This window comes from Puma concolor, chromosome C2 (assembly GCF_028749965.1).
Source record: "Puma concolor isolate L17-30 chromosome C2, mPumCon1.1.hap2, whole genome shotgun sequence".
In the NCBI taxonomy this organism is placed as follows: Eukaryota; Metazoa; Chordata; class Mammalia; order Carnivora; family Felidae; genus Puma; species Puma concolor.
The window spans coordinates 160047486-160064904 of NC_141675.1; the positions used below are offsets into that span (position 1 = coordinate 160047486).

General features: G+C 51.1%; 1 protein-coding gene across 1 annotated transcript; it reads right to left on the minus strand.

Moving 5' to 3' along the window:
• Window positions 1-767: 767 nt before the first annotated feature.
• Window positions 768-15440, minus strand: CC2H21orf58 (chromosome C2 C21orf58 homolog). The gene is made up of 8 exons (XM_086676358.1): window positions 15222-15440; window positions 14083-14143; window positions 12836-12909; window positions 11852-12019; window positions 7914-8025; window positions 1817-1938; window positions 1116-1284; window positions 768-880 (listed from the first exon to the last, which is right to left on the minus strand). The coding sequence occupies exons 1-8, from the start codon at window positions 15279-15281 to the stop codon at window positions 768-770; spliced, it is 879 nt and encodes a 292-aa protein (XP_086532484.1). The 5' UTR covers window positions 15282-15440.
• Window positions 15441-17419: the final 1979 nt, after the last annotated feature.

The following is a 17419-nucleotide window of genomic DNA, read 5'->3' on the forward strand; positions in this document are numbered from 1 at the left end:
CAACATCCCACGAGCCTGCAGGGTCCAAGGAGGCAGGGCTCTCGCTGGTGCAGAACTTGGGGAAAATAGGTTTTCCCAAAAGGGGTAGATGAAAACAGCTGTAACATTTAAATGTGACATTCATGTGAAAATTATATTAACATGTCAAGGGAACATCATTCCACCAAGAAAAAAAAGTCACAGGAAATGAAGAAAGACTAAAGGTGACATTCACACCGGAAGCCCTGACAGAACCAAAAGGAACAAATGCAGAGAAAGCTCCCTTTCCTCAGCCATCTTCGAAAGGAACCACATTCGACTTGGTGTTTGACTTGTAGAAGGAGCCACGCAGACCCGCATGGAAAGATACTCTCCCACGAGAGATCCCCGACTGCTGTCTGCTTCACTTCTTGAGACTGGCAGGAGCCCTCACCTCGGCCGCTCGTGGCAGGCAGACCTCCCAGTCGTCATCATATTTGACTTGTTTCTGGTATTTCTTCCACAGGAAGGTTTAACGGTTTATACGGCTAACTGGGCCATCCCTCCTGGTGAAATCCCTGTATTTCCTCGTGCCTGGCAGTCCAGCATCCAGGGCCGAGGCGTCAGGCCTCTGCCGGGCCTCCCCGACCACACCTGCTGGGGAACTGGGACCCTGCTGCTTACCGAGCCCACACGTGGAGTTTCACAGGCCCGGAGCCTGTGTGGGCAGGATGCCATCAGATGCCACCCTAGGAAAGCCAAGATATCGGGGCGCAGTTACTGCCCTGGCCTGGCTTACAGACACCATGCTACAGGTGAGTCGTGCTGCCAGAGCTCAGGTGGGGGTCCCCACAGCCCTGCTCATACTCCCAGCACCACTCCTGCTGGGCTGAACAAATGACCAAGGCCACAAGCAGCTTCCCTGGAGGTGGGCATGGGGTCCATTTTCAACCCTCGACCACCACGGGCTGATCCTGCCAAAGACCCACCTGCCTCCCTCTGGAAGACAGCAGGGCCTTTCCAAATTCCCTGCTACAGCCTACGGACCTGACAAAGACGGGGGTCCCCTGGCTTGTCAGCAGGGGTGGGGAGGTACCACCCAGGCCCTAGGGTACTCCCGCTCCACAGACCCAAGAAGCTGGCCTTGACTTACCCACTAAGGGCTGCCAAGGAGGGGCCGGCCATGTGGTGCAGGAAGCCGGAAGCAGGTGGGGGGATGGTGGCTGAGACCACTGGGGGCCACATGGAGTAACCCGCCGGGGAGGCCTGCAGCTGGGCTGGGGGTGCATAGTGGTGGTGGTGATGCACGGAGGGCGGCTTCTGCCTCTGGGCTCACAGGAGGACAGGGGTAACCCGCTGTGGGTACTCAGCACAGTACACACACTGGCCCGTTTCTACAGGGACAAAGGCTGCTCCCTGGGTCCACCTTTTTCCCTTTGCCTGCTTTCTAACTAAGGGGAGGGGGGGCGGTCAGAGCCCAGGATTGGCATCAAAGAGAAGAAGGGTAGAGGGAGTTGGGGTGGAGGGGTAGAGGAGGGGGATGGAGGAAGAGAAGGAGGGGAGGGCAAGGGGAAGATAGGAAGAAAGAAGGGAAGGGAGGGGAGAAGCCCAGGCTCCAGCAGAGCTCACCCGTCTCTACGAGACAGCTTTCTGGGCCCCAAAATGCAGAACTCATCCTGCATCTGGGTGGGACTGGGAGCAGGGGGTATTCACAAGCGGGTCATGGACCCAGGAGTCAGAAATGTGCTTCTCAGAGTTGCACAGATACACAGACTTCCAGAAGAAAAGCCACCCAGGTCCTCTGGCTTTGATCTGGCCTGTCTCCTTTGCCCTGGTACCCGTCCCCAGCCGAGCCTACCTGTGGGGTGGAATGCAGAGGGGCGGCCTGTGATCCCCCAGAGGGCAGGGCTTTGAGCATCAGGTTTTGCATAATGATCTGGTGCATCTGTGCATTCTGCATCAGCATCATCTCCACCATGTCTGAAGGAGAGGTGGGAGAGGCTCTGTCATTCACATACTGCATGCAGATTCTCGGGCCACTCCTGAGAACAAAGCCTTAGAGCATCCCGTTTGTTGAGACAGATGCAGCTCTCTATCAGCAAGAAGCCCTTTCAGCACAGGTGTCTTTGTGCAGGGCTCCGGGGTGGGGGGGGGGGGGGCGTGTTCTGAGGTGTGAAGCTTCTAGGTTGGAGGATGTATGTGCTTTAACATGTACGGGGCGCCTGGGTGGCTCAGTCCGTTAAGCGTCCGACTTCAGCTCAGGTCATGATCTCACGGTCCATGAGTTCAAGCCCCACGCCAGGCTCTGTGCTGACAGCTCGGAGCCTGGAGCCTGCTTCGGATCCTGTGTCTCCCCCTCTCTCTGCCCTTCCCCCACTCATGCTGTGTGTGTGTGTGTGTGTGTGTGTGTGTGTCTCAAAAATAAACATTAGAAAAATTAAAAATAAGATAAAATGTTGTCGCACGTGTCCAATTGGGCTCCCGAGAGGCTGCTCCACTTTGCACCCCTCCTACCGGCTTCTTCACGTCCACCTGTGCTGCATGGTGGCCTACAAAAGGTGTGTCCACATTCTAATCCCCAAGACCTCTGAATGTGACCTTATTTAGAAAAGGGTCTTAAAAAAAAAAAAAAAGGATCTTTGCAGGTATAATAAGAATCTTGAGATCATCCTGAATTATCCAGGTAGGCACTAAATTCAAGGACAAGTGTTTTCACAAAGAGAGGCGGAGGAGGTTTGAGACAGCAGAGGAGAGGCCACGTGGAGATGAGGCAGAGAAGAGAGCCACGCGGCCAGGCCAGGACTGCCTAGCGCCGCTGCTGGATGGACTCTCCCCTGGAACCTCTGGAGGGAGCCTGGCCGCGTGGCCACCTGGATTTCAGAATTCTGGTCTCCAGAGTGAGAGAAAGTACATTTCCATTGTTTTAAGCCCCCAGGCCTGTGGTTCTTCTTACAGCCACCCCAAGAAACGAACACATTCACCATTTCTGGATACTATGAAACAGGTGCGTTTTTGTCAGTGTGAGAGGTAAACATGAGTTCTTTCACAGCAGCCAGGCCCTAGAAATGAGGCAGCCCCAGGCTCTGTTGGCCTCCCTACAGACAGTCCCAGAAACCGCTCACATTCCCAGTCAAAGCAGAGGGGCCTGGCGGCCTGGGGCGGGGGCTCCTGCAGGCGTGGCAGGACTGGGGTGGGCAGCAGGCAGCAGTCCTTTTGGGCTAGCCAGGCCTCAGTAATCACATGAGCCAATTCCTCAAAATACAGCTCTCTCTCTCTAGACACATCCTGTTGGTTCTGCTTCTCTGGAGACCCTTGACTGACAGATTTTGCCCCAGGCCTGGGAGCAATGGGGGTGGGGCAGAGACCCAGATTCCCATGGCAACAAAGCTGTGGGAACTCTTATGCCTGCAAGATAAGAAAGTGGAGAGGCTGAGTCTGGCCGCTCCATTCTGGGCAAAGACCCTTGAGAGGACCCACGCGAGTTTGGGCCTGGGCAGCCCCATTCTGAGGCAACAAGCTTCCCACCACCTTTAGGGAAGCTTCCCCAACCAGCCCTGGGATTCCCTCCCACTGAGGAAAGATTGGAGGAGAAGAGTCCAGAAAGGGCCTCACACCATGTTATTGCCTGAGGATAAGGGACACACATCAGTGTTGCAGGGAGCTAGGGTCTTCACCAATGGCACAGGGCCAAATTGATACCCATGACAAGAGATAACACCAATCCCTAACTCATAGTACACAAAATCTATTCCAGGGGGGTCATAAATCTAAATGAGAAAAGTAAACAAAACTGTAGAAGAACATCTCCATGACCTTTAGTGGGTAAAGATTTCTTAAACAGGACAGAAAAGGCACTAATTCATAAAGGAAAAAGCCTTAAAAACATGTTCATCCAAAGACACGACAAAGAAAGGGAAAGGCAGGCCACAAAAAGACTTAACGTCTGCTTTACATGTATCAAAAAGGATCCATGTTAGAATACATGAGCCAATGAGAGAGGCAGATGACCTGAAAGAAAAATGGGCAAAATACTTGAATGGGAACTTCATAAAAAGGATGTTTACAGCCAATAAATATATGACAAGATAACGTGCAAATTAAAATCAGAATGAGCTACCATGACATGCCCACCATGACATTCCCTGCTATGAAGTGTAAACAGATACTACCACTTTGGAAAACTGTCTGGCAGTATTTCCTAACCCAGACATCTCATCCCTAGGCATGTGCCCCCGGAAATGTACATGCCCATTCACCGCAAGGTAAGACCGTGTGGTGGCACCAGCCAGAAAACACTGGAACACCCAACCCCAAAAGAATGGGTCCATAATTTGTGGGATAATAACATGATTGGATAGTGTGGTCAGCTGAATGATAGACCCCCAACAGGTACATATCCTAATGCCTGGATCCTGTGAGTTGTGTTTCATTACATGGTAAAAGGGATGTTTTTAAGAGTCTCAGGACGGAAGCAATCCAAGCATCCATTGGCAGGCGAAGGCGGTCCATCCATATGATGGAGTATTATTCAGCCTTAAAAAGGAAGGAAATTCTGACATCTGCCACAACATGATAAACCTCAGACAGGTTATTCCAGGTGAAATAAGCCAGTCACAGAAGGACAAACGCTCTATGATTCCTCTCATATGAGTAATCCAATTCAAAGAGAGTAGGATGGTGGGGGCTAGGGGCTGGTAGGAAGGGGAAGTGGGGAGTTGTTCAATGGATACAGTTTCAGTTTTGCAAGGTGGAAAGTCCTACAGATCTGCTGCACAACAATGTGAATCTAGTTAACACTACTTACACGTGTAAGATGCTAAGTTTTATGGTGTTTTTTTACAATTATTTATTTTTAATTTTTTTTAAACGTTTTTTATTTTGAGACAGAGAGAGACAGAACATGAATGGGGGAGGGTCAGAGAGAGAGGGAGACACAGAATCTATTAAGCAGGCTCCAGGCTCTGAGCGGTCAGCACAGAGCCCAACGCGGGGCTCGAACTCACGGACTGTGAGATCATCACCTGAGCCAAAGTCGGACACCCAACCGACTGAGCCACCCAGGCGCCCCTACAATTTTTTAAATTGATTAATTTTTATGAAAGAATCTTGAGATGAAGAGATTATCCTGTATTATCTGTGTTAGCCCAATGTAATCACAAGGGTCCTCAGAAAGCGTTGAGAGAAGATAACAATCTAGATCCGAATATCCAGCTAAACTGGTATTTAAGAACAAGAGGAAATTCGGGCGCCTGGGTGGCTCAGGCAGTTAAGCATCCATCCGACTCCCGATTTCGGCTCAGGTTGTGATCTGACAGTCAGTCATGGGATGAGGCCCTGTGACGGGCTCCACACTGAGTGTAGAGCCTGCTTGGGATCTGTCTCTCCCCCTCTGCCCCTCCGGGCTTGTGTTCTTTCTCAAAAATAAATAAATAAATGTTAAAAAAAAAAAAAAAACGGGGGGGGGTGGGGGGAGGATAAAAACATTTGCCAGAAAGCAAACACGGAGGGAGCTTCCAGAGTCTGTTCTAAATGAACTTGGAAAGGATTTCAACATGACAGAAGTCAATTCCAGAAGGGCGGTCTGAGATTCAACAAAGGTAAGTGGAAAGACCAGGTAAGTTCAAACAGTATTTCTGTATGATATCATGCTAGGGAGTTTTCCCAGAGGACGAATAGAGAGCAGTAACAGCCGAGCCAGAGGAGGGGAGCGACGCCGTTCCCGGTTCCTGTCGCTGGGGGAGAAGGAGCTCAAGATGCCACTTGCTCAACTTTGTACTAAGGCCCAATAAAGGGAACCAAAAGAAAGGAAAAAAAGCAGAATCAGACCCATAAATGCAGAGAACAGTCTGATGGTTGCCAGAGGGGAGGGGGAGTTGGGGAAAACGGGTGAAGGCAAGAGAGATACAGGCCTCCAGTTATAGGGTGAGTAAGTCATGGGGATAAAAGGCACAGTACAAGGAATACGGTCTATGATATTGCAATTTTTAAAAAGGCCACCAGTTCTCCAAAGTGGTTGTTAGAGTACTTTTGAGAGTTCATATTTTTACATTCAAATACTTGATCTGGTTGAAATTTGTTTTGGTATAAGGAGTCGGAGGCCTGACATTAATTTGTCTAAATAGCTAGGCACGTATCACACATTCCATTTTTTACCACTGATTTAAAAAAAAAATTTCTTTTTAACGTTTATTTATTTTTGAGACAGAGAGAGAGACAGAGCATGAACGGGGGAGGGTCAGAGAGAGGGAGACACAGAATCTGAAACAGGCTCCAAGCTCTGAGCTGTCAGCACAGAGCCCGACACGGGGCTCAAACTCACAGACCACTGAGATCATGACCTGAGCCGAAGTCGGCCGCTTAACCGACTGAGCCACCCAGGCGCCCCTACCACTGATTTTTAAAGACACCTTTTCTCTCGGAAGGCATACAGGCATTCGCACACACGTGGTTTTGCTCAGTTTGCCTTTGGAACCTGACAGACTACCACTAAGGTTCATCTGGAAAAACCAGCAAAGAGGGATGGAGAGCCCTAGCAGGACCGCCTCTGAGCGCACAGGCCGGGCCGTGCTCAGCAGCTCCTGGGCACCTTCTAGGGGCTGCAGCGTGGACAGCACCCCTGGCCGAGTCACGGGGCAGCCTATGCGCCAGGCCCGGCACACATTACAACCTTGGATGGAGCTACGGTAACGAAACCAGTTCTCTTAGTCACTGGGACAGAATGGAGAACACTGACCAGAGGATTCCACGTGCAGGTCTGCTCCTAGACCCTCATACCATTAGTTGTCAGGGAGGAAGCTTCTGGGGGGTAAGTGTGCTCACTGCTCCATTAGTGATGGGTTCATGGAAATACACGTCTGTCCGCACTCATCAGACTGGACACTTTAAATGTGTGCAATTTGTCATCTCGATAAAGTGGTTTTAATCTCAAATATTTAAAACTCATTTAAAAGGAGAAACAATTTAGCCAAGGTGTTCATATAGCTAATAATCAGATGAGCTGGGATTGGAGCCCCTTCCACTCAGTTCCTGGTTCTTGTTTTCTTCCATTGGCGATATCCATCATATGAGATAACTTTTCTTAAAGTTAAAATGATTTTCATGTTGCTAATATATAGCTTCAGTTGAATAGCCAAAAGCTGACCCTAAATGACTATCCTGTTTACAAAAATATTTTTTGTTTCGATAGAGAATTTTGTAAACCCATAACAGTATTAATAGGGAACACTTACCTTCCTTTTTCAAAAAGTTTTTAATTTTGTTTACATTCAAGTTAGTCAGCATACAGTGTAGTAACGATTTCAGGAGTAGAATCCAGTGATTCATCCCCTACATATAACACCAGTGCTCATTCCAACAAGTGCCCTCCTTAATGCCCTTTACCTATTTAGCCCATCCCCCCCCCCCGACTTCCCCTCCAGCAACCCTCAGCTTGTTCTCTGTATTTAAGTCTCTTATGGTTTGCCTCCCTCTCTCTTTTTATCTTATTTTTCCTTCCCTTCCCATACGTTCATCTGTTTTGTTTCTTAAATTCCATATGAGTGAAATCATATGATATTTGTTTTTCTCTGACTGACTTACTTCACTTAGGATAATACCCTCTAGTTCCATGCACGTTATTGCAGGTGGCATGATTTCATTCTTGTTGATAACCGAGTAATACTCCATCGTGTGTGTGTGTGTGTGTGTACCACATCTTCTTTATCCACCACATCTTCTTTATCCATTCATCCATCAATGGACATTTGGGCTCTTTCAATGATTTGGCTATTGTCAATAATGCTGCTAAAAACATTGGGGTGAATGTGCCCCTTTGAGTCAGCATTTTTGAATCCTTTGGATAAATACCTGACAGTGAAATTGCTGGGTCATAAGGTTGTTCTATTTTTAATTTTTTGAGAACCCTCCATACTGTTTTCCAGAGAAGCTGTACCAGTTTGCATTCCTGGAACACTTACCTTCCTTAATACTTCCTGACCTTTGAGTGGGGAAGGCCTGGAGAGGGGGAATCTGGGCGATGAGTGGCTGCCGAGGTAGTTGTTGAATAATGGTGGCAGGAGGCTCGGGGACCTAAAAAGAGCCAGATGATTAGTTTCTTAAACGTGCCCTAGGAGAGAGTTCTCCAGCATCCACCCACCCACCTAACCATCCATCTCTACCTATCCATCACCTACCCATCCACCTGCCCACCCATCCATTCACCCACAAGTCCACCCACCTAGTTACCTACCATCCACCTGCCCACCCACCCATCTCTCTACTCTCCCATCCGTCACCCACCCATCTGCCCACCCACCCATCCATTCATTTATCCATCCATCCAAAAGGAACTTTATTATCTTTTTAAGTAGGCTTCACACACAGCACGGAGTCCAAATGGCGCTTGAATTCACAGCCCTGAGATCAAGACCTGAGCTGAGATCAAGAGTTGGATGCTCAACCAACTGAGCCACCCAGGCACCCCCAAGAGGAACTTAACTGGTTAACCCAACACATTGAATAGATTGCTGAATAGATATTTGAGTCCAGGTATCACATAGGACATGGCGTGTTATAAATATTTGTATCTAGCCCCAAATTCGTATGTTGAAGTTCTAACTTCCAGTGTGACCATATTTGGAGATAGCGCCTGTGAAGAGGTATACAAGGTTAAATGAGGTAATAAATGTGAGATCCTAGTCCAATGGGGCTGGTATCCTCAAAAAAGGAGGAAGGGATGGGGCGCCCGGGTGGCCCAGTCGGTTAAGTGGCCAGCTTTGGCTCAGGTCATGATCTCATGGCTCCCGAGTTTGAGCCTCGCATCGGGCTCTCATCTGTCAGCACAGAGCCCGCCGCTTCAGATCCTCTGTCACCCCCTCTCTCTGCCCCTGCCCGGCTTGTGCTCACCCTTTCTCAAAAATAAACATTAAACTTTTTTTTTTTTTTAAAGAGGAAGAAATGCTAGCGAACTCTCTGTCTGCCATGTCACAGCAGTGAAATGGCAGCTGTCTGCAAGCCGGAAGAGAACTCTCTCCAGGAACCTGATTGGCTGGCACCTTGATCTTGGACATCCAGACTCCAAAACTGTGAGAAAATAAATTTCTGCTGTTTCGGCTGCCTGGTTTGTGGCACTTTGTTATGGCAGCCCTAGCAGACTAAGACATGGTCTCACGAGCCATGAGATCATGACCTGAGCCAAAGCTGGCCACTTAACCGACTGAGCCACCCGGGCGCCCCATCCCTTCCTCCTTTTTTGAGGATACCAGCCCCATTGGACTAGGATCTCACATTTATTACCTCATTTAACCTTGTATACCTCTTCACAGGCGCTATCTCCAAATATGGTCACACTGGAAGTTAGAACTGCAACATACGAATTTGGGGCTAGATACAAATATTTATAACACGCCATGTCCTATGTGATACCTGGACTCAATATCTATTCAGCAATGACATGGTTTTTAATGTTCCCCACATTTCCTGTCTTCAGTAGGCTAAGCTAATCACTGTCTGGTTTCATTAATCCTGCCTCAATAGAGGCAGCCACGGAACAGGTCATGAAAATAAGTCCTGGCTTCTCTCTTGAGTTAAAATAAATGTACAATTTCAAGCACACACTAGGTGTTGATCACGCACCAAAGACTTCTATTTTCTATCTTACTCTTTTCCTGCACGAACAAGGCCCTGACCTTGTCCTTTCTTTCCCAGTTCATAGAAATGATGGCATAGAGCAGGGGCTGACAAACATTCTCTGTGGAGGGCCAGACAATAAATAGTTTTGACTCTATGGGCCGTATGGCCTCAGTTGCAAACCGCTCAACTCTGCCATTGTATCCTGGAGGCAGCCATAGACAGGCAAGACTGGACCAATGAAACTTCAATATGGGCACTGAAATTTGCATTTCGTATCATTTTCATGTGTTACAAACTATTATTCTTCTTTTGATTTTCCCCCAAACATCTAAAAACATAAGACAATTCTTAGCTTACAGGTTGTACAAAAGCAGATGGCAGGCCAACTTTGGCCCATGGCCACTCTCTGCTATCCACCGCATAGTCTGATGGGACTACGCCTTCATGGCTTGGAGGACATCCTACCTCAGAGTCTCTGAATCCAGCCTTGAGGAAATTCATTGTAACCACCGAAGGCCCCTCCCATCATCTGCTTGTCCCTGGGGCTGAGACTGAAACATGCAAGCGGGACCGGGCCCTGGTGAAGGGCAGTGAGTGTAAGTGGGTTTGAGTAGGGGGAGGCTCTTGCCCCTACACCCCCACCACCCCACCACTCCCAAGAGGGGGCTCTAGCTGCTGGGAGACCTGAAGGCGCAGGCTTAGGATATCTGGAACCTGGACGCAGACAGCCCGGGGCCGAAGGGGCCTCCAGGGCCTCTGCTAGCACAGGTCTCTCCCTGAATTGCCCCTTCCCATTCTCTTCCCCCAGCCAAGTGCTGCCAGGGTCTTCTTCCAAAGAACAAATGCGCTCCAGGTCACGGACCCAGCCTGCTGGCACCAATAGTCTCCCTGGTCAGCAGGTCCAGAACCTCCTCAACTCGGTCCTGCACACCTCCTCGGCCTTCTCTTCTCCCTGAGGCTTTTATGTGTCGTGTCCCAGATTTCTGTCCTTCCCCTGCACTCCCCTGCCCTCCGACACGTTCCCTTTTGCCGAAGAAAGTCAGTTCCTTTCCTTTGCTTACAACCCAGAGGCCGAATAAAGGTATGAGGTTCTCAAAATCGGACCACTCTTTTACCTTTTTAAATTCTGCCCTCGGAGCATCTGGGTGGCTCACTGGGTGACCCTTGATCTCTGCTCGGTTCGCGATCTCATGGTTCTGGGGTTCGAGCCCTGCCTAAGGCTCTGCGCTGTGCTGACAGCATGGATCCTGCTTGGGAGTCTCTCTCTCCCTCGCTGGCTGCCCCTCCCCCGCTTGTGTGTGCACTTTCTCTCAAAATAAATACACTTTAAAATATGTATGTATAGGGGCGCCTGGGTGGCGCAGTCGGTTAAGCGTCCGACTTCAGCCAGGTCACGATCTCGCGGTCCGTGAGTTTGAGCCCCGCGTCGGGCTCTGGGCTGATGGCTCAGAGCCTGGAGCCTGTTTCCTATTCTGTGTCTCCCTCTCTCTCTGCCCCTCCCCCGTTCATGCTCTGTCTCTCTCTGTCCCAAAAATAAATAAACGTTGAAAAAAAAAAAAATTTAAAAAAATAAATAAATAAATAAATAAAAATAAAATATGTATGTATATATTGGGGCACCTGGGTGGCTCAGTTGGTTGAGTTTCTGACTTGGGCTCAGGTCACGGTCTGACGGTGCGTGAGTTTGAGCCCCACGTCGGGCTCTGTGCTGACAGCTCAGAGCCTGGAGCCTGCTTCGGATTCTGGGTCTCCCTCTCTCTCTCTGTCTCCCTCTGTCTCACATTCTGTCTCTCTCTTTCTCAAAAATAAATATTAAAAAAATTAAATATGTATGTATAAAAAATAAAATTCTGCCCTTGAAATTAGGGTCTTAGGCTCCTCTGGCCACTATGAAATTTTGAGAAAGCGTGGACACACTTCTTCCCCAAATTCAGGGCCCTCCTGATGCTGAATACTTCTGTTCTTGGTGCACAGGTTAGGACCTGGCAGTCAGGAAGGCTGAATGGAGACCCCAGCCTCTCATCTGTAATGAGGGGGATGAGACCACCCCTTCCCCAAAGCCAGTTGTCAGGGCACCTGTGAGGGTTGCACAGAGGAGCCACGGAGGTCCCTGTGCAGTGCCTGGGACGTGGGACACGCAGCCACTCTTGGCTCCTAGCTGACCCACCCTCTTCAGAGCCCGTTCATAATGCCGCCCAGGTGGGCCTCGAGGAAGGAACTGGGCTCTGTGGGCCCCGCATCCTCCCCACGTTGGTTCCGCCCCCGGTTCATCACAAAGACTTACCGAGTGTTGGATAATGTGTGGTGGCTCCAGGGCTGGCGGGGGTGGGGAGACAGCAGGGCGGATGCCCACCGGGGCCACCTCTGGGGGCAGTGCTGATCCCCAGGCTCCTCCTCTGTTCACCCCGCTCGGGGCTCGGGGCTGGGACACCTCCTCCAGGAGGTGCTGTTCCTGCAACACCAACGCAGGGCCCGCTGCACCCAGGGAGGGAGTGCCGCAGACACGCAGACACGAAGGGGGGAGACGGGGGAGGGGCGTCCCCACCCCGCCTGGCACAGCAGAGCCCACGCACAGAAGTGTGGTCCTCTGTGCGGGGCGGGCCTCAGGGCTGCCCGGCACTGCTGACCTGCCCCACGAAGAGCACGGCCTCTCTGGGACAGGAGCCGGGCTCTGCGTGTGGGGGACACATGACAACAAACCTTTTTGCACGGGGTGGGGGGGGGGGATAATGCTTCTTTTTAGCTCAGGCTGTCCGTCCATGTTTTATGAAAAAACATGAACTAGTGTCCGGCTGTGCTTTTCTCCCAGTCAACAGAGTATGTTCTCTCTTTCCAGCGTCACCACAAAGCAGTATTTCATCATAACCGTCCGTGTGGATGCCATTTGCCACTTCCCACGGTCATTCCCTATTGCTGGTGCATTTAGTCTGGAGGAGGCCCTTGGCCGTCCTAAAATCCCACCTCCTGTAGGAACTGGGTCCTTGGCACAGCACTGCCACCGTGGATACGTGCAACCAAAGCAGGGTTTTTCAGCTAACGCTCCCGACTAGAGAACACGTGCGTGCATCTCTTGCTTTCTCTTCTGTGATTAGGTGCGCAGTCTGCTGGCCGCGCAGGATCACCCACCCACAAGTCAATCCACCCACAAGTCAACAGACCTCCGGGAACCAGCGTTTCCTCCGGGAAGCCCTCCCTGTGCCTCTGGCCTGGGCCCGGTAGCCCCCAGCTTCAGCCCCAGAGCTCCACGCGGCACAGGACACCGGCCTACCCAGAGTCTCTGCAGAAGGTCTTTCCTCCTCCTCAGAGCACTCAGTACAGCTGCATCCGGCCTGTCCTCATTTCCTGCAGGGAATGATCATCTTATTTCTGGAAATGAGCTGCAAGTCCTCTCGTGCAGGTTTCCACTCGGGGCCCGAGCACTGCATTGCCCCTGTCACAGAGGCTCTGCTGGACACCGGGGAGAGGGGGGAGGCCTCACTGGTCCTGGTAGTGAGTGCAACTGGGCCATGCGCCTGGCCTCCTGCCACCCGGAGCCCCCGGGGGCCCCAAGCAGCCTGGAGGCTGGCGTGGTCCACCAAGCCTCAGTAATGTCATCTGCAGCATCCTGAGGGAGGGGTCCCCCTCAAGAGGGCATTCTGAACGAGGTCTGCTGGATCCCAGGCTGGCTCTGGCCATCCTTCCTCTGGCACAGCAGACCTATTCTCCACCCCCACCCTAACCCCCCAGTGCAGAGGATGCTTATAGCAGTGTGTCCTCTGAGGGATGGGGGTTCCCCGGGAGTCCCCACTGCCCTGGTCCATTCCAGGGTTCGTTGGTCAGTGACCTGGTTTGGAAATTCCTGTCTGGATTTGAGTCCTGGGCTCTGCCTGCTGCCCTTGGAAGTTGCCTAGAGCTCCACCACCAGAGGGACACATCCACATGATGAAGAGTAGACGATGTTTTTGTAGGGACTCCCTAGCACCTCACCCAGATGTTCCTGAACCTGGACACTGGCACCAGGCAGAGTGGTCCCCTCCCCTGGTTCCTGTGGCCTCAGTGTCTGACTATAGGCCAGTGTGGCAGATACTGAGGGGTGTCTGGTCTGGGCATTTGAAGGTGTGATGACTTGACGGACAGGCTGAGCCCTGCAAACCACCCAGCCTAGAACAAGCTCAGAGCAACATTGGTCTGATCCACATGTGGCCACTTCTGAGCAGGGCAACCTGGGGCAGATTATCAGATCTCTCTGGGCCTCTATTTCCTTATCTGCAAAATGGGAATGATGAATGTATTCCCTCTTGGGGTTTGTGTGAGGGTGTGATAAGCTATGAGGGTGTGCTCAGCAGAGCACCTGGGTGTGTGTGTGTGTGTGTGTGTGTGTGTGTGTGTGTGTGTTAAAGATGAAAATGAAAGCCTTTCAATTCTGAGTATGAGGGAAAAGTGTAAGGACAGTCTTGCTGTTGTCAGGAGGAGGGAAGGACCTGGGGGGAGGTCTCATGCCTGCCCGTGTGGCTCCAAGCAGCCCGGGGCTCTTACCTGGCACGAAGTGAGGGTCCTCAGAATCCCCTTCCACATTCTCACGCTCTTGCTCCAGTTTCTGTGCCGAAAAGATCAGGACGGAAAGTGTGTGAGTGGACAGGGTCTGCGCTGCATGAGGGGCACCTGCCCCTATGCTCCCGGAATGACCTCCCCCCCGAGGGTCCAAAGGGCCCAGTGTCCCACATGGAGGTGACTGGGGACAAGACATGCTGAGCAACAGAGGTGCAGGGCAGGTGGCAAGGGTCACCTTTACTGTCTCAGGGACTGTGCAGGCTACGCTTTCTGTCCAGCGCACACACGTTCCACCTTGAAATCTAAGGGCAGGTGCTCTGATATATAGGCCCCCTCCTCTTTAAAGTTTATTTATTTTGAGGGGGGGGGTGGGTCAGAGAGAGAGTGGACGAGAGAGAATCCCAAACAGGCTTCATGCTGTCAGAGCAGAGCCTGATGCGGGGCTCGATCTCAAACCATGAGATCACGACCTGAGCCAACATCAAGAGTCGGGTGCTTAACCGACCGAGCCGCCCAGGCACCCCTGTATGGTCCCTTTCCAGCAGCTTTCTGAAGAGCTTGACCTAGGCCAGCTCCGTGTCCCTGACCACCTCTGATCACCCGAGCCCTGGGCTGAGCAGCACAGTCCGGGCCCATGCTGGGGTGACTCCTGTCAGCCCCTCCAAGTTGGCCCATGGGTCCCATGGAAGGAAGGGCACTGAGCTGGGTGCCTGTGAGGGCAGGCCGGCCAGGGACCAACAGAACCTGCAGGGGAGGATAGGGGCTCAGGATGGGTCCCAGGGCCAGCCTATGAGGCTTCGGATCCTGCACCGGTCAGGGCTTGGCTTCTCTCAAACACTAAAGCTGGGAGGCTCTGCAGGGGAGTTCTGTGGGGCCCTGGAAATGTTCTGGCCTGGGGGTGCAAACAACCTCCTGGCTGAGAAACTGCCAGGAGAACATAGTCGATTCTGCATAAATGCAGAGAAAAATACCCAAGAAACCATAGTCCTTCATCATGAGGCTGAAAACCATCGCAAAGCATTTTGCTTTGGAAGGAGTATACTCACAGGTATAACTTACCTTGTATATCTGTGCTTCTTTGACAAGTTGTTAAAAACACGATTACCCCGCCTCCCCCGTCTTACCTTCTCTAAGAGTTTTAGGGTCAGTCGGGTCATTGCATCTGCCACTGAGGAGTCCAGCATTCTTGGACTGTAAGAGGAGGGACGCCACCAGGCCCACCTCCCTCCCTGGTTTTCAGGGTATCTAGAAGAAAGAACTGCTCAACTGGACAGAAGCAGCCCCAACCCTGGTGTCTTTGAAGGATTCCTGAGCTGGGCTCGGTTTACCTCCTGGAGACTGGCCTCTGCTGGAGCATATGAGAGGGTGGCCCCATCCCCCTGGACTACAGCGTCGGGAGCCAACACCGGCATTGCCTTGGCAGTTGCTAGGCAGTGTAGACACAGGAAGACTCCACTGAGAGTCCTTCCCAAGCCCCACGGAGGCCCCACGCAGCGGTTACCTATAAACACTGCTAATCTCCAGGTGTAGCCAGGTAGGGCTTATTGGGAAGGCAACGAGCAGTGGCTAAGGCCAGAGGGACAGAGTGAAGTTCTGGGGGGAGGACAGTCCTGATCCACACCCCCATGCACTGCCCCCACCCCAGAACTGAGCCCAGAAGAGTATAGGGTAGGGGACAGCTGCATCCTTCCCCATGCGCCACAGGGGCCTACCAACCCCTCATCCGTTGCAGCCTCCTGGAGGCTGGCAAGCCCCCAACCCCTTCTAGGGACCCTCAGAGCCAGATGGGAGTAAAGCCTGGACCAGGTGGGGGCACCACCTCCCTGCAGATTTTAGGAAATTCTGAGGGGCAGAAGGGGCACAAGGGAGCTGGCCAATGACATGCCTAGGGGGCTTCCCTGGTGGGGGTTCTCGGTGGGTCCACCCCACAGGCACCTAGCCATCACCTGGGAGGACACAGGGTCACGCGGAGCTACCACTGCTCCAGGCGGGGGTGTGATTCCAGCATTGGGGCTGCTCTGTGGGGACCCCAGCCCAGAGAGGGGTGGGAACACCTAGGGACAAGACCCCTGGTCAGGTCAGGAGTCGGTGGCTGGAGTGCATGTCTGGAGGGCTGAGGGTGGGGCGGGATTGCATCCAATAAGGGAAGCCTTTTTATAAATGATCCTTCACACAGAAGGCAGGGCACAAAACTGATACAAGCGGCCCTTCATTTGTATGGGTTTTACATCTCGGATTTGCAAATTAATCCACCCGGCTAATGAAGTGGACATAACAGATTTGCTATTGGAGCCCGTGACAGCGATCTGGGGCTGGGGTGAGACTGGAGTATCGGCACACTTACAGCCCCCCTCCTCAATGCAGCTTGTATCAGATGGCAAAAATCTGGCTGAAAGTCCCTTAAATTGTTTTTAAAAAACTAAAGTTACTTATTTAAAGTCATTTAAAACTTAGATTTACAGAAAAATCAGGAAGATGGTAAATAGCATTCTCACATATGGCTTCCCCTATTATTAACATCTTATATTGGTTTGTTACCCTTTATAACAAAGGTTACTTTATTTATATTGGTTTGTTACCCTTTACTACAATCAATGAACCTAGACCGATACATTAACTATGGTCCATACTTCCTTTGATTTCTGTATTTTTTTTTTTTTTGCCTGACATCCCTTCTCTATTTCAAGACATCATATGACATTTGTCAGCATGTCCCCTTAGACTCCTCTTGCTTTTGATGACCTTGACAGTTTTGAGGAGCACTTGTCAAGGCATTTTGTAGGGTGTCCTCTACTCGTGGGGTTTGTATGTTTTCTCATGATTGGACTGGGGTTTGGGTTGATGGGAGGAAGACCACAGAGATAAAGTGCCATCATCATCACGTCACAACCAGGGTGCCTGTGGTCACCTTGACTTATCACTGTTGATTTTGACCTTGATCACCTGGCAGAGGTATGTTTGTTAGGTTTCTCCACTCCCCAGTTACTATTTTTCTCTCCCTTCCCACACTGTCCTCTGTGGGAGGAAGTCACATGCACAGTTCACACTTAAGGAGTGAGGGTTGTTTCCCTCCTTGGGGGTGAGTATCTACATAATTTATATGCACAGCTTTTTAATTGTCAAAAATAAATTGAGACTCAGGTCCAGCATTAATATGGTGTAGAATGACCACGGAAATGATCCTGGGGTTCTAGGGAACATAGATTGAAAACCAATGACCAAACCAGTGTGGGAAAACTGTGGACAAGTGCCCCATTGAGTTTTAAATCCATTGCAACATGTAAAGGTTGAGAGATCCGGGCGTAGATCTGGGGCTGTAATT